At 35.6% G+C, this 18,499-nt stretch overlaps 1 protein-coding gene across 5 annotated transcripts in view; it reads left to right on the top strand.

Annotated features, from left to right (window-relative positions):
• Positions 1–18,499, top strand: part of Nhe3 (Na[+]/H[+] hydrogen exchanger 3) — a 205,988-nt gene that overhangs the window by 131,717 nt on the left and 55,772 nt on the right. For 2 of the 5 annotated variants that reach the window (XM_081756703.1, XM_081756704.1), the window contains exons 12-13: positions 1,582–1,611; positions 17,326–17,412. The exons of 1 other annotated variant lie outside the window; for it this stretch is intronic. In XM_081756703.1, the coding sequence (XP_081612829.1) occupies positions 1,582–1,611; positions 17,326–17,412 (117 nt within the window). The remainder of the gene's footprint in view (positions 1–1,581; positions 1,612–17,325; positions 17,413–18,499) is intronic. 2 more of the 5 variants (XM_081756705.1, XM_081756706.1) reach the window with 1 other exon arrangement.

The following is an 18,499-nucleotide window of genomic DNA, read 5'->3' on the forward strand; positions in this document are numbered from 1 at the left end:
CGTCTTTAGAACACGCGATTTACATATACAGAGTCCGTCAGAAAAATGTATCAACTGTTTGTCATTGTGTATCAGTATACTGGCATTGACAGTTGTTCTGAAATTTAAGTATGTTGTAGTATGGTTTTCGCCCAACAGATGTCGTCGGCATTGTCAATTATTTTTTCAGCTGGGAGCTGAAGAATCTTCGCTAGAATATTACAGAGGCATGTGCATCGGTTTCCATTGATACATTGACTGCTATAGCTGCAGCGACCTCTCGTCGTTCCATGTGCCTCAAACTTGTCAGCAAGTTTGATTGTTATGCGGGTTGGTGGTTCAGTATGAAACTCCCTTCTCCACTGACACTGCACTTCGGTGGCATTCCTAAACCTGATGAAACACTTCAAAACATACTTACGCTGCTCGAACATCAAGTGTGCTTCTGAAATTTTCTTATCTCACTAACCGTGCTGATAGTACCGACACCTGTTGAGCGAAAAACCGTACTACAACATTTGAAATCAAAACGGTTGACAATGCCGACATCTGTTGGTCGAAAAGCTACACTACGACATACTTAAATTTCAGAACAATTGAAGGGTAAGGGGAAAAAAGAAGGAATGTCACAAAACTGTATTTTCGAGAAAACGGCGTTTTAATATTGAAAGCCGCGTAAAAAAGAATAGGATTAAGTCAAAAGTTTTGCCCCTTTATACATGGATAATTTTACATCTACGGATGCTTACATATACAGTCAAATACTACCAAGAGTCACCAACAGATAGGACAAAGTACCCGATAAAGCACACACATAGACATTCCTTGTTTTTTCCCCTTACCCTTCAATTGTGAATGCCGGTATCCTGATACAGGATGACGAAAACTGTTTTTTTTTTTTTTTTTTTTTTTGGACTCTGTATATATATATATATGTAAACGTAATCGAATATTTACAAAGTTGTAATTCAGTTCTTTCGCGAATTAATTTCAAAAATTCCGTAAATCAAGCGTTTTATTAAAAGATCTTTAATAAAATTAAGAGAAAACATCAAATCTTTGTAAAGTATTATTTTGAAATTTCGAAATTTTAGAGAAATTTTTAGTAAACTTTCAGTGGTAGTACCACTTTAAAATATTGTAAATTTAGGTGAAATGAAGAGCATTTTTATGTTTAATTTTGTAATCAGGATATATTTTCATATCGATGGGAACATGTCTATAAAAGTAAATGACCCTTCTGAATTGTTTTGGTATTTTGTAAAATTTTACCAGTAGTTGATTATTTGGTGAGTATTTGACAATTTTATTGGAAAGATTTTAAAATATTGGAAATTAAAGAAATAATGTTTGCTGAAAATATTTTTAACTGTTGAAACTATTTTCTTTTCTGTAAACTAAGAAAGCTTGTATATTTTTTTTTTCTCGCACTGCTTTCTTAAGGATTTTTTTTTCTTCGCACACTGTATATGTTCCTTTGTTTTATATCAAAATGAAAATAATAGCTATATATATATATATATACATATTTTTTTATACATTGTACAGTCATAAATGTTAAAATAAATTTATTTTTATGCTTGTATTCCTCACATATTGCAGGTGTACAATTCCATGGACGCCTCACCTGCGGTATGTATATCATGAGTCTTGTTTCTTTTGTTCTCGCTGTTTACGTAGAGCGTATAATTGTATTGGATGTATAGATCTTTCAGTTGCTGTCACTGCAAACACATTTTATTTCGTACGTACATAAAGCCGTCACTCTTAGCAAGTTTAACTATCAAATATACTATCAGGGTAAGTCAAAAGTTATACGCAATGTAGCTATAACGTTTCTTAAATTGTTAGTACTGACGTCTGTCGTCGTTTATTTTATTGTTATGCTGTTGTGGTCGTGCTATGAAAGTTTGATGCTAATTTCTCCATTTCTTTTCCTTTTGTTGCAGATAGATCATGGCCTCTCCATTAGAAGAAGTCTGCACTAAAGAGGAACAACGAGCAATGATTCGGTTTGTGTGGTCGGAAAGTGTATCAGGGAGCCGCAATTCATCAAAGACTTTCGGCACAATACGGGAACAGTGTCTAGGAATCGATTGAAAAATTCAAAAATGGTCGCACAAGTGTTAACGCACGAGGAGGGAACCGGACGACCATCTACGGTCAAAAAATTTTCAGTTCATTCGTAAACACTCCGTTGCAGCGAGACACTGTTCCCGTATTGTGCCGAAAGTTCTTTGATGGATTGCGGCCCGTGAAATACTTTCGACCACAAAAACCGGATCACTGCTCGTTGTTTCTCTTTGGTGCAAACTTCTAATGGAGCGGCCATGATCTATCTGCAACAAAACAAAAGACAAATTGAAGAATTAAGGTTAGTTTAAAGGAACAAGTTTTACCAATAGATGTCACTACAATCTTCGTATCTCTCTCATGTATTTTTTACCATTCACGAAAATTCACGATTTCTCTTACAAATTTCAACCTAGAGATTTCAAATTCTTAGAAAAGGAACTTCATAACCTATCGAAGACAACAATCCGTGCCGATTTTTTATTTAGAATTTTCTTCATTGTTGAAATGGCTTAATTGTTGAAAGGGATATCCAAACCTTTAACAACATAACTGTTTCAACAATGAAGAAAATTCTAAATAAGAAATCGGCACGGATTGTTGCCTTTGATAGGTTATGAAGTTCCTTCTCCAAAAATTTGAAGCCTCTAGGTTGAAATTTGTAAGAGAGATTGTAATTTTTTGTGAAGGTTAAAAAATACATGAGAGAGATACGAAGACTGTAGTGACATCTATTGGCAAAACTTGTCCCTTTACACCAACCTTAAGATCAAAGTTCCATAGCATAACCACAACACCATAACAATTAAGTAAGCGAGGACAGAATTCAGTATGGACAATGTAAGAAAAATTATAGCTACATTTGGGATAATATTTGACTGAGTATAATTAGCGAAATATAAAAGATATAGTAAACCTTAATTTATCGGACTAAATGGGGGGGGAAAAGGTGTCCATAAAATCGCGAATTGTGAATTGAACAGTATATAAAATACGGTATTCACTCGATTATATGCACAGCGTTTCCCTCTTCCTCCTAAATGTAAAGCTAAAATTCTTAAAGATTAGGGTTAGAATTAGAAACTATATTTCTAAGCTTTTTCGGCATTTATGGCCATTTTAGCGCGTCACATATAAGGAGGGTAGGTCTTAGGCCTTATTTCCTACCAGGTAGCCACTGGTAGGCCTTATTTCCTAACGAATTTTGGGTCAGGGAAATTACTTTATACATTTCAGAAAATCAGATATAGATAAAATGAGGCTGAAATCAATATTGTAGCCATATTAGTGACAAAGCATGACAGCATGAGTACATGTAAAAAAACTGAACCATTATTGTGGCTGTTTTAAGGCAAAAATTCTCTAAATCGAATTTGGGGTATCTTCAGGAAACAGCAAACCAAAGGTGCCATATGAGGGATGACGTCCCCCGGCGATCGGGGAATTAGGGAAGGCAAAATGCGTTCTCAAAACCAACATACATTTTTAGGGGAGCGCTTATACAGAAGTTGTTTCCAGTCTATGGTGACGATTTCAAACTGCACTTACCGTAAAAGAACCCATGCCGCCACCATCGAGAGTGCTCTATTTGATGGCTCTGCATCTGGGCAATTGCCCGACAGAGAAGTTTCAACTGTAGGAAAATGGCACGCAGTGTAGGCATATCAAGCCGCAGCCACTCCTCGTGACAGGATTGCAATAGCTCTTTAACGGTGCGGGGTTTCCTTGAGACAAGGCTTGTTTCAGGAAGCCGAAGGCGCAAAAGTCTATCGGTGACGCTTCAGGGAACTTCACTGCGATGTCTGTGAATGGAATGGCACGGATTTCAGATTATGTTGCCATTTGTTGGAGGAAGAGACATGTTGAGTGAAATGTGTGACTTGACGCTTTGTTTGGATGCACCGACACACGATTCTTGTCCCTACTGTAGAAATGGGGTATCTCATGGCGATAAATGGGTGTCAGGACGTTAGCCTGATAATGTTCCAAATTCACCTTCGTATTTTTGGCTACACGATGTATGGTTAATTGCCCTGTTACGAGTATCCAATAATGATCATGAAACCTGTGCCACAACTTTCCTTACATTCAGTGAACCATCTTTGAAAATCCCTCCCACCTGTCGATCAATAAAAAAAAATTGCATGTGGCTTGTGACAGTCATATTCCTCGTCCAATATTACAACAAATTTCCACTTTTCCTCGACCAGGTACCCCTCATACAACTGTCTACAGTTGGTGAAACGTTCCTTGATGTGTTTTGGCAAGAGCTTATGAACACGCCCCTTCCGCCGCTTTACCAACCTCAGATCGCAGTAAATGATAGTGTGCATTTTCTTCAGGGATGTCTGTAGCCGATTCGCGATACTTCTTTGTGTGGGTAGATTTTCCCTGGTGACCAGAGTCCCGACTTCTCGAATTCTATCTCGTGTGCGGTTAGTGGCAGACCGAACGTTGGCCTGTTTCTGCCCATTGGAATCATCCCTCGCCTTGCCTTACCTGTCCCTTTCAACACACGTGACATGTCATTTTTCAGTGTCTATCGGTCACGAAAAAGTCACGAAATCAGAAAACGGTCATGGAAGTCAAGAAAAAGTCACGAAATTTAGCTTTTGGGTCACGTTTTTTTGTACAAATATAAGTACAGATTGGATTTTTTTTTTTTTTTTTTCAGTAACACATCAAAATTCACCACTAAGAATGTCTACGGTCGACTTCAGACGCTACCAAATCGCAAGCAAAGCACGCTTCTATCGCATGCATGAAAATTCGGCCTAATTCGCACCCAAATTCGCTCTTAAGAATGTCACGAAATTTTATGATTTGGTAAAGAAGAGGCCACGGAAAAGTCACGAAATTTTATTTTGGATTTTAGTAGACACCCTGTTTTTGGATCAAAAGATCCAGTATATTCCAATAAAAAATTTTCTTGTAGGGCTTATATCTGAAGAACTACATGTAGTATAGCCGAACTCAAACTATCACTTAACTCAGTATAATGTGCTTATTCCATATATTAAAAAAAAAAAAAAAAAGTTTAGGGGTTGTTCTAAAATTTTGTGGCCCCTGATCCAAAAACTATTGGCCAAGATTTTTTTTTTTTTTTTTTTTTTTTTTTTTTTTTTTTTTTTTTTTTTTTTATCGTTCCTAAAATTCTGGTTGGACATAGTGAATCCACGCTCCTTTCACGGTTTGATAATGGCACTATAACCGTAGTTCACGTCGGAAAGGACAGTTACGTAGCCCTCCCATTAAGCACTTATTTTCGTCGGCATTTGTCTCGATATGCACTTATCACACCTGTCACGCACAATCAATAGTCTGGCAGCTTCCTTCGCTATCCGCATGGTGGTGCAGCACAAGGTGTGTAATTTCGTCACCATAGATCAGAAACAGCCTCTGTATATTGTAAATACGGTAGGATATTATACTTGTGCTGTATAATATAAAATATTTAATGTAAATTACCGTATTAGTAACAAGAAGAAAAAAAAAAACTCGTTGCAACTGCTATTAAAATGAGAAAAAGTTTCTAGTTCCATTTGTTATTCCGTTGAATGTCGTCTCTTAACCTGTTAACTGGGGAGTTTCCGAATCAGAAAGTTGCATCTGAGTGGGGAAAAAAATTAAGTAAATATCTTGAAATCCGTTAAAGCAATCAAAACAAAAGGTGCATAATATAATGACAACAAAATGTCGTATCGAAAACGACAGAGTTGCCATAGATGAGGCAGTGTTGCCAACTCAGCATAAAGTATTTTGTGTGAAATAGCACCATATACAAATGTGCACAGATTTAAAATGCATTATTATCACTAAACATAACTGTGAAGTGTAATGGTAGTGTTTCGCATTATTGGAACTACGTGTGCTGAAAATGTACAGTGGAGAAGTCTGATATGTGGCAACAGAGAATAATAAAGGAATGCATTAGAAAAAAGTGAGGGATGTACATTACACTTCCGTAGCCTCGGTGAATAAGCAGACAACTCGCGAAAACAAAATGTTACACGCGAGGAAAGAAACCCGTGTTCCGTAATTCTGTAAACTACTTTTGCAAATTATCTTATCCAGATTTGGTAGAGTAATATTTTGGTTTAGGTCTTTCGTGTTAAGTGACATATTCTTTTACATTCTCACCTACACATCATATGATTATGTTACTGTACACTGTAATAAAACAATATTCACATTGGAAATATAATTATTTTAGTACTACCTCATTTCGTTGTTTTTAATCGGCCCGGCTAGCTACCGACTTATTACAGGGTGTCTATCGATCACGAAAGTCACGAAAAAGTCACGAAATCAAAAAACGGTCATGGAAGTCACAAAAAAGTCACGAAATTTAGCTTTTGGGTCACGATTTTTTAAAACTGTACAAATGTAATAACAGATTGGAAAATTTCGTTCTATAACACGTCATAATTCACCACCAAAAATGTCAGTGGTCGGCTTTGGACGCTACCAAATCGCAAGCAAAGTACGTTTCTATCGCATGGATGAAAATTCGGCCTAATTCGCACCCAAATTTGCACTTGAAAATGTTAGGAAATTTTATGATTTGGTGAAGAAAAGGTCACGAAAAAGTCACGAAATTTCATTTTGGAATTTTAGTAGACACCCTGTTATTAGGGATTACAGGTTCCAATCCCGCCTCGTACATAGAGGTTTTTGTTATACTTTTCACCTTAGTTGTCATCTTTCGTCTTTCATAGTAGTTCGGATCCGACTTTACGCTGTAGGTCCCGTTCTATATAGCTTAGGTGCTGACACAGGATGTGAAAATGACATCACTCAATTTCGTTTTTCAAATTCATCAATCTTTGTGACACTACTGACCTTTTGCTATGTTATACTATGGGTGTTGTTATGCATTTGAATTAAATTCATAATATGAGACCCAGAGTTCTTTTTTATCCTTTGTTGCCACATATCAGACTTCTCCAGTGTACATTTTTCAGCACACGTAGCTCCAACAGCGTGCAACACTGTACCACTACAGGTCACTGTTATGTTTAGTGATAATAATGCATTTTAAATCTGTGCACATTTGTATATGGTGCTATTTTAAACAAAATACTTTTATGCTGAATTGGCAACACTACCTCATCTATGGTAACACTGTTTGTGGTTTTCGATACGGCATTTTGTTTTCATTATATTGTGCACCTTTTGTTTTGATTTCTTTAACGGTTTTCAAGATATTTACTTAAAACATATATATTTCCATGATATAATATTTTGGATATTCAAATGTTGAAGCCCCGTAGGTCCTATCGTTCTGGGCCATAGCACCTTAAATTTTGCTCATTTTAACTTCTCTTCATGTTCTATTAGATGTGTTATGTGGCAATCAGATTTGAGCGATAACTTGTGGAACCTTCCCTTGTGAGAACTTGGTAGAGCCTGTCTATTCTACCTATGCCCTCGGAAACTATGCGAAATATACTTCGGCGCAACCCCGCCGCCCTCTGACGAAGGAAACCGTCCCTTTGCTTAGGGAAAAGAAGTGAATGACCTCAGCTCTGTTTCCAATTTGTCATTCAGTTGTTTGCTCTTGAGGAGTGAAGATCGTAGGCTACTTAGAATGGCTAATAAGACAGACCACAGCGAAGTCTGTGAAATAATTCATTGTGGCAACGCTTCCGCATCTAACAATTGAGAGATGTCGGTCGCAGCAACTTATCCCTTCTCTTTCGAGGGAGGTACGGGAAATCACATATCGACAGTGGCGCCAGAAGGGGTACAGTTGAAATGGAAAGGCTCTAACTTGAATTATCCTCGCCAGTGTTTAGCTACTGTTCAGTAGAAACCACGTGTACTCAACACGTGCTACAAAACACAGTAACAGAAAGAAATGATGAGAAGCGACGCTTGAAGCTGTGCTTGCACACGAATTATTATTCTTCCAACTATATTTGCTACATTGCTTAAATTTTGTGTGTTAAATTCGAGGTCCGTTAAATCGTAGGTTTACTGGAATTGATAGGAATACAGTTTATTTAAAACTGACAGATACAAAATAAAATCACAAATAAATCTAGATCACCATAAACAAGAAATGTCACATTAATATACGTTGGAAAACTCAAAATTTGAGAATTATAAATTACGTAAAGTGAGAGCTAATGATCTTCGAAACATTCTATTTTAAGAACTGTGAAACTAAGAACAAAGCAATTCTACAAACTGTATAAGTTTTTAGAAATGATATATTTCAGAATCATGAAACATGGTTGCAACGAATTTTTAGAACTAAATCTGAGTATCAGTATCGTTTTTAGTATATTGCGATAAAGTACGGTATTGTTAAAACAATACTTCCCATCCTTCAGTTTCAAAAGCTCCAATAATATGTTTCAAGTTCGTATGGAACTACTTCTGGTATGTTAAAGAAAGTGCATAGTGCTAAGAATAACTAGAGGTATCATTGTATAGTTGAAAGCACTTCTGCATTCTTAGTCTAAAAATTAAAAACTGATTGAAATCTAGTACAATAATACTCATAGTTTGTCTCCGATAGCTCTGCAGTTATTGCAGTCTTGCAGTATTGCTTGAAATCTGAAATTGAAATCTTCAAGTTTTACGTCCCATGCTTATGCCGGCGGTGATGATGAGAAATGAATGAGAGGGTTCACCTCTGGTGCGTGGGGTCCCTGGTTCGATCCCAGCTTGCGCCAAGTGCACTTTGTGATGGACAAACACCGTGTACGTGGGTTCTCGGGGTTCTCATGTTTCCTTCCACTTTATTCATTCCACCAATTCATTCATTTCTCATCATCGCCGTCTCCTTTAGCCTAGCCGACATAACCGTGGTACATAAAACTGAAAGATTTATTTTTTTTTTTTCGACTAAAAGCAGGAAATTCGTGTTATTATTCAGTTTAGAATCTTTTGTCGTCTCGAACTCTGTCGATGAATTTGAAACTAATAATATATAAGACGATAATCATGCTTGTTGTTGTGTATGATTGAAAATATGGTCGCTTACTCTGAAGGAAGGGCATAGACTGAAAGTATTGAGAACAGGATCCTGAGACGAATATTCGAACCAAAGAAGAACGGGAATGGTGAATAGCAGAAACTTCATAACGAGGAAGTACTTGATTTATAGTTTTCCAAACGTTGTTAGGGTCATCAAGTCTAGGAGGCTCAGGTGGGAAGATCATGTAGCTAGAATGGAAGAAAATAGGGACGCTTTCATAGTCTTGACTGGAAGACCTATCGGAAAACGACCATTAGGAAGATCTAGGCGGAGATGGGAGGACAATATTAAGATGGATCGCTCAGAAATAGGATCCAATTGGCTAAGGATGGAAATCAGTGGAGAGCTTTCATGAACGCGGCATTGAACCTCCGGGTTCCATAAGCCATAGAGTTATTTAGTTATCCACATTTAAAAATTATCCATCGAGCTGGCTCAAATCTGTTACATGTTAAAGGTTTTAGAAAATAGTGTCAGGTCAACATGTTCTGCTCACAACTTATTTTGCATTTTTCATGCAATGTTGAAGTTTGGTATAATTTTCTTGTTATCTACCGCACTACTAAACTCCATATTCGTTTTAGAGAATAGAGCTTTAAGGTTTATGACAGGAACTAATTTTCGAACTTAATGCTGATCCATGTTTAAGTCCCATAGTGTCTTATTTGTTCCGTGTTTATATATGTGAATCAACTTATAAAATTTCTAAGGAAAGGTAAGCAGGTGCAGGCAACTTTCGATCAGTTCATGTGTTCATTTATATAACACAAAATAAAAGTCGGACCTTTATGTAGAGTCCTCACGTCTAAAAATAAACAAGAAAATCATATTTCTTGTGGCATTGAATGTTTATAACAGACTTCTTTCCACTTTAAGAAATAAAAGAATTAGTTTCCATAGAGCAGGTAAGTACTATCTACTTGAGCACTGATTCTACTCGGTAAACGAATATCTGTCAGGTCTAGAATCAATAATAATATTAAGTTACAAAAATGTGTATAGTTCATTAAATTAAAATCTGTAATGTAATGTTTTATAAGTTAATGCTCCTAAGATGTTTGTTTTGCATACACGGTGTTTCAAAATGAATTTCGAGGTTTAAGACTTTGTAGTATTTATTACATTTAATGTACAATTATAAATAATACATCAAATTAAAGAGCAATTCAAATAGTTTTTGCTGCAAGTGTTCAATGTGAGTACCATTCGTCACACGGCACATATCGAGTTATAGGTGAGAAAGGCTCATAAACTTTCCACCGGGATATAGCACAAAAAACATTTAATTTAGGGGAGTCTCGTTGTAACTGTAACATCTCGTGGGGATTTGCTGACCTCCAGATGCGAACATTATGAGTATTCACATCGCCACTTAGGTAAAATGTCAATTCGTCACTGAAGGCGACACGATCTGGACAGTCTTCATCGTCATGCAGCAACATTTCATTTGCAAAGTTGGTATGTAAACTGTAGGCTTTACGAGTTTGTAAACACTGCAAACGATAAGGACTTAAGTTATAAGCGTCTCCATAAAATTCTCCACACAGGCGGTTGCATTGTAACTACAGATCCAGATTTTGCAAAATGTAAAACACAAAAAAAACTTTCTCCTCACTAGTCACCATCTTTGCTACTAGCGCTTTCTAACGGCAGACACAGGAAGAGTGGATGCACATGCGTGCGTACAAATGAGTTGCTCTATCATTTGAGGTATTATTTATAATTGTAAGTTAATTGTAATAAATATTAGAAAGTCTTAAAACTCCGATATTCTTTTTGAAAAACCGTGTATATATTTTGTATTATATCTAAATGAGAATAATGATAAGCTGCGATCCTATTTAAGTCAAATAACCAAATACTGTACGCAAGATGTCAGTGTGTAAAGATGCATACATGTAATATTTTTGACATGTCCACTTTGTATGTTCACTCTGTGAAGAATGCTTACGATAAGGATTAAATAGATACAATACAATGTAATACAGTTGAAACCCCTCATACACATCACAAAAATATCCGTAGTCGAGATGTAATTCATCATAGAAGTTTTCCCAACATGTAAGAAGCGTGCCAGTTATTAAGAGATCGTGAATGTGATTTTCAAGCACGGTTGTCTGGTTTAAACCAAGGTGGTTTAAAGCTTTTTTTTAACCAACTGGCTTAAACCAAAAAAACGAAAAATGTTCGTAAAAGTTTAAGTGTTCGCAAAATCTTGATAAACACACATTTGTGGGTTATCGCGTGTCACTCCCGCATATTATTCGTATTATATTCAGACCTAAATTCCCCATTCATTACTCAAAGAGTTTATTATTATTGTTATGCAATTGCGATCAAAGAAAAATTCTCAATATTGTTTCGCTTTAATAATGTTTACTATTGATAAAATACATCGAAATACCGTACTTTTTTTTTTCGGAAGGGAAGGTCATAGAAACCCCACAAGAGGCATTTACTGAAATCAGAAGTATCTTTGGTATCTATTTATGTATAAATGGGTCAGAGCCAAAGTGGACTCAAATAATTCTTATCTTTATTCACTTTTCTTACTGATATGCAAATTAAGTCGTTGTATTTCTTTAGTGAACTAACTTGGACTTAATTAGTTCTTCTGTGCTCTGCAATAGTTTGAAATTGTCCATATGTAATTCTGTGTAATGGTTTCACTTGTGCTACTGTTTATCTTTTTGTCCTTTTCAAATGCCTCTTGACAATTTGACAATTATATTAAAAGTATATAAAGATCAGTACAACGTATCAGGAGTCCTTCCTGAGTGAATCGGCAGACGTATCACATTTGTGACCAATTAGTCCCGGTTTCGAGTTCAAATGGAGGACAATTTGTTTCGGATGTAAGTCAAGAAACGGTTTGGACTCCGCTTTAAGCTTATATGTCACCCCTTCCAGCACAACCCGGTTGTTGCATAATAACACCAAATTGAAACAAACTTACTTCTGTCCATATGTGATACAAATGCATAGAGCAAATTATTTAAACCCCAAAAAACTGGTTTAACCCCACCCACCCCCCCAAAAAACAGTTTTTTTTTTCAATAAAAACAATGATTTTTGCCAACCCTGTTTTCAAGCAACATGACAGGACGTGGAATAGTGCAGAGCTATCAAATATACTCTTATGTGTAGTTATTGTATTATATTTCAAAGAAGTTTTCCTTTTAGGAACACAGAATATCATTCGTACTTATAGTTATCCTTACCCTCTTACGTAATTTCCCTAAAATACTAGAAGATATTTGTCTGAACTTGAAACATAATATTGTTGTGTTTAGATAGACGGATGACGTGATCTTTTTTCTGATTGACTGAATAATAAACAGCGTTTGTTCGCCATCATTTGAATAGAGCTTCTACTACTTCTGTTATAACTTCTCAAAGCACTTTGTTCCACATTGGGAAAAGCTAGCAACTCCCACAATATTTTTAGAATAATTTCTCACATCAAACTAAGAAAAAAGTTCATATGGACCTATGGTTAGAAGTGTCTAGTTTCGTAGTTATAGAATGCTGAAAACGTCAAAAAATGAACTTTAAAGGTGCATAGCTCCACTACTATATAGCAGCGTTTCCCAACCTTTTTCAACTTGCGGCACACTACGGGTGTCACTTCAATTCTCGTGGCACACTCATAGATATTATTATTATTATTTGCAATTATAAAATACCATGTTTTTTTTTCTGTGATTACTGTTCTCCTCACAGAGATGAAAGCTCGATTACTGGTTTTCCCCTATGCTGATTCATTGTGCTTATTTGTTATTCTAGTTTTAAAATAGAACACAATCTATCTATTAAAATGCTACAGCACCAACTAAGAGCGACCGAGCTCTAACCTATAACCTTAGCTTTCAAACCTTTGATTTACGGTTATTTGTGATTTCACGTTTATAACAAAGACTTTTTTTTTAAAAAAATGTACTTTAAATAAATTACTTAAAGAAATATTTTTCACAAAGTTTATCCTTTTAAATTATTGTTCAAAGGCCTTTGCCTTTGGTAAGCCTTCTCCGAAATAAATGCAAATGAATTGTGCTGCCATCTTTGGAGCTCTTTAAAACTACATTTATATGTTTGCGGCCCATCCTTTCGACAATGAGATCTCAGAAACTACAGGCTCTAGAAAGATGACGTTTTCACTGATCGATTGCAAATTTCGTGTAGATTGTCCAGTTCTAATTGAATATTTAAAAAAAACATGGCCATTATTTCTTTATTACATTTTTACGGGTACATTGGAAGTGTTGAAATTAAAAACAAACTACTACGAACCACTCGACGCATCACATCCTAAGCATTATACATTCCAACACCACACTGTTGTATATAGAGGTTGTATATGTCTCAGGCGTTTGTTTCATGGCCAAATAATAATGGAAAAGGAAGGATAACCATTTCTCCAGTCTAAGATGAACCTTTTTTTTGGGAGTGTTTTGCCCAATGAACACCATATATAACTGACATTATATTAATTTTGTATGTAATATATTTGCTTATTACATAATGCATGCAAGAAGAAAGAAAACACTGGTCATACATGAATTAGAAACTCCAACCGGAAGCAAACTCAAATCTTGCAAACGGTGCGAGATATTCAGAAAAATCTCCCCTTTATGATACCCCTTGGCTTTTTTTTTTTTTTTTTTTTTTTTTTTTTTTAATCAATACGTCTTTAACTTGTGTCTGTAAAGAGACATGTACAGATGTTGTAAGGAATGATAAGGAGATTTATGCTCATATGCGAATGATGCGCTGTGTAGAGAGCGCAGGTTCAACTAGTTGTAATGAAATATAGAACTCAGATTTTTAAAAATACGCTTTCTTTTTCGAAAACTGTATCCAACCTTTCAGTAAGAACGAAGATCACTAAATAACGAACAAACAAACAAATGCCTTGTACTTTTAACTTTACTGTTTTAACCAAAACCGGTGCATATTATTGCAATCACACAGCTTGCAATGCGTCGAAGTCAAAACACAGCTGTTGAACAAAGTGTTGTTCTGTCATTCACGTGCGAAAGAGTGTTCTACGAACATTCACTTGACCTGTACCGTACAAGTGCTTCCATTTCTCGGTGTTAGTATGACTCTCAATTGAAGCGTAACATAGTAGCTAAACGTGGAAATGTGTACGAGCCGAAATACTGTCTGCTACACAGTAATAGATGTAGAATAATATATTACAATTATAGTAATTTTTCCATGGTAGAAATTCATAGTAATGTGAAATACAAAAATGTACATTTTTTCCTATGTTTTGCAAGTTGGTTGCTATAGAATTAATAATTTTGTTTCGATTTCCTCGCGGCACACCGGTTGGGAAACGCTGCTATATAGGACCGATCGTTGGCGGTTCAAGACATCACTGAGAAACTATTATGTGAACTATCCAAATACCCAACTTTCAGAACCTCCAGTACTTGCACAATCATTTTTAGATAGGCTGTTTGGGAATACTTGATCACTCTCCACCTACCTCTCTAAACATTGGTGTGGAAATACCGAAGCATTCTTAAACATGAATATTTGGATAGCTCTCTTACCATATCTTAGTGATGTCTTGACCCGACTACGATAGGTCACATAGTAGTGAGCTATGATCTTTTCAAGTTCACTTATTTCACGTTTTCGCTACCGTATAACTCCGAAACTATCCACTTTTGAGCACAGGTCCATATGAACTTCTTTCTTATTTTGATGTGACACAATTCCCAAAATATTGTGAGACAATTTTGTAACACACTGTATTTACTATGTATGCAGGGAGTGACTTGCCACCATCTGAAAAAGAAATGAAATTCAAAGAGTAATAAGAGATGAAGAAGCAAATTCATCTATAGCTTATTGTTTCGATGTGCTAACCTAACCATTACAATATCCGATCAGTCTTCAGACTGGCCATACACTCTCTCGGAAAGTTGGTGTTCACGCATTCCGATCACATAGACTGTTTGCTTGTACAACTTCGTGTTTATACTCGTAGACACAGTTATCCAGGCATAATATTAATTATAGTATAGTGTATGATCTGCATGTTCTCAAGAATATATTTGTAGCTCATCAGGAGACTGATCGGGTGGTGCATGGGTTATAACGCACCAACATGGTAAACCAAAAAAAAAGCTGAATTCAATTCTCGGTCCAGTTGCCTTCTTTTTCCCCATTATGAGTTTCATTCAACGGGATGTTTTGAAAAGGAATATACAGGGTGGTTTCAAAAAGATTTTAAATTACTTGTCAACAGCACTAGCTAACAAAAACATAATGTCACATTAAGTAGTTTTCTCTTTAATTATAGTCAGAACTGCACTGAAACTTCTTTTGGGTGAATAGAAATTCACTGCACTTATCATTCTACTTTCAGATTTCTGTAATTCCTGAATTTTCTTTACTCTTCCAAGCTTTCGACTCTCCCTGGAGTCTTGGGCACGGAAATTAAAAACAGGAACAAAAAGAATAGAAACATCAAGGAATAGAAATGGAACGGACTTAACAAAGGAAGAGCTGTGTTGTACGGAAACACGTTGTCAAGTATGTCAGTGATCAACAGAAGTCCGTTCCATTTTTATTCCTTGATGTTCCTATTCTTTTTCTTCCTGTTTTTAACCTCCATGACCAAGACTCCAGAGGAGAGTCGAAAGCTTGGAAGAGTAAAGAAAATTCAAAAATTAAAGGAATCTGTAAGTAAAATAATGATTAGAATTTCTGAGCGTGGTTTTGCATTATCTGAAGTCACTGTACTTAGTTGCGAGAAATTGTATATTGCAAGCCCGCTGTATAAATGTAACATTAAAGGAATAAGTTAGGGGTACGGAAACTGAAAGTAATCAGAATCCGTTTAGCAGTACTAAAATTTATGTTTTAAATACAGATATTGTAAAGGTAATAATCCCACTATATAAAACAGGAACTAGTCTGAATAGATAAGTTAAAGATCATAGAATAACTGAATAAAGAACTTAATAAAATGTTGATGCTAGTCTCAGGTAAACAAACAAACAAAAAAAAAAAAAAAGAAAAGAAAAGAAAACCGTAATATGGTGATGAAACAGCTTCGCTTACATATCTTTATCTTGTGTTTTAACAATTTTAATGCATATTAATGTATATTAATGGATATTAATGTATAAGTTTTTTCACTTTGTCCTTCTTTTAAACCTTTTAACCATTTCCAGATGTCACTTTGCTTCTTTCAAGGAAATTCTTAACAAACTATTTTAACTAATCTTAATTAAATATAAATTTATTAAAATATTATATACTTTTATAATAATCGCGTTTGGTAAATAATCTAGGAAAAAACTTCAACTAAAAAAGGTAAGGCTTGGTTTAACGTACGCAGCCGTAAGTACAGTGAATGTCTCGTGCAACGCTAGTCAAATGAGAGTATATAAATCCTAGTATGGGTCACTCAGTATACTGAGCCTCTGCGAATAACTTGACGGAAATCAATGAAACTTAATTTTTGAACACCACTCATTATAGCTTTCGAACTTCTTGTATACAATGAAAGAAAAATTCTGACTAAAGCATATACTATTTAATAATTAATGTCGTTTTACAGTTTCGGTAAGGTATCTTTGCCTTCATCAGACACATTATCTTAGAGTAGTGGCTCAAGTGTCGGTTTTACAAGTTGCGGGTCCTGGGTTCGATTCTCGCTCAGTTAAATAAGGGAATTTTAAAACATAATGTGTTTGATGATGGCACACATATTTTGCTGAAAGTGTAACGATATTAGTTATTAAGAGGCCTAATCCCTGCGAAATTAAATTACCGCTAATTTTACAGTAATTAAGTGATATCTTCAAATAGATAAAATATAATCGAAATGTGGAACAAGAGCGCTCTAGACAATATTACTTTGTATGAGATACTATTGTGACGCGCCACCTAGTAGCTTTCCGTTTGTAGCCATTTATAAACGCAAAAATAAATGCCGATTTTCTAAATGGCTGGAAATCGAAAGCAGATAAGTGAGTCGCGATAACGGTATCTCATGTAAAATAATATTGTCTGCAGCGCACTTGTTCCACATTTCGATTATATTTTATCTATTTGAAGATATCACATAATTACTGTAAAATTAGCGGTATTTTAATTTCGCCGTAATGGGACCTCTTAAATAGTATATGCCTTGGTCAGAATTTGTGTTTTATTTTATACAAAAAATGTTTACTGAAGCCATCTCGGAGCTCTTGAGATATGAATTAATTAGGGCTATATATTAATGCGTAAAAATTCCTTTTACCTACTCTTTTCCATAGGTACCAAAACAAAGTGCTAGCTTGTTTTACAATACAAGCGAGGATCGTGATGATATTGTATGTAATGGTCAAGGAACCAACTCACGGGTAAGCTGTTTATGATTCAGTATATTTCGTGTGGAATCTCTCTCTCTCTCTTTCTCACTTGTTTTTGGAAAGAAAGAAAAAAAAAAAAAAAGAAAGAAATGGGGACAATCTGTTGGCGGCACCTCAAGTTCTCTCGCTATACCGAAAGTGTTATGGCGTATGTTGGGAAGCAACTTATTTTGTTTCACGTATTTTCTGTAAGGTGATTTCTGTTTGTGTTTGTAGAGGATTCAAAATCACACTTTGCTTTCTGTTCAACAAGAGCGCAAAATTATTACTAGATTCAATTTTTATTGCAAAACTTGTGTTAAAACACACAATGCAGAGGCACACTTAATGTTGCACATGTGTGTGTACTGTACTTAACTATTTTGACTGTGTCATTGCACCAGTGTTTCTTTTGTAATGTGGGTTGCCAATAGAAAATTTACAATTCTCAGAGATAAACTGAAATTATTATTCGCTCTTTTTAGTGTATACTATCTATGTGAAAAGTTTCTCGGAAATAAACTGAGATTATTATTCGCTCTTTTAGAGTAAGCTATCAGTATGAGAAGTCTTTTTTAGAGATAAATTGAGATTATTATTCTCTGTTATTGTATGTTACCGGTGTGAGAAGTTTCTCAGAGATAAACTGAGATTGTTAGTCGCTCTTTTAGTGCATGCTACTAGTATGAGAAGTTTCTCAGAGGTAAAACTGCTGCTAGTAAGAATCATAACAGCAAAGAGCAAATAGTAATCACAACTGGCTTCGGGAGAAAAAAATTCGTAGTAACTTTTGAATAAAATTGACGTATTATTTGTTAAATATTTGCTCTAATTCTGAAATCGTTCTGAAAACAATAAACACAATGAGAGTGAAAATAGGGATGACAGGGAAAGTGGAAGAACCTTAAGGTGTCTGCCTCCCTGTTATGAGCTTGACTGCAAGTGAAGGTACCGATGATGATGCTATTCTGTTCAAAGCTTTATTGGTTTGCCTCACAAGCTTGTAGGGAAGCGGGTATCTTAAGATATATAATATCAGGGTTCCCTGGGAAACCTGGAAAAGTCAGGGAATTCAACTCACTCGTAAAACGGCCTGAAA

The sequence above is a fragment of the Thermobia domestica genome, chromosome 4 (assembly GCF_964235325.1).
Source record: "Thermobia domestica chromosome 4, izTheDome1.hap1.1, whole genome shotgun sequence".
NCBI classification, from domain to species: domain Eukaryota; kingdom Metazoa; phylum Arthropoda; class Insecta; order Zygentoma; family Lepismatidae; genus Thermobia; species Thermobia domestica.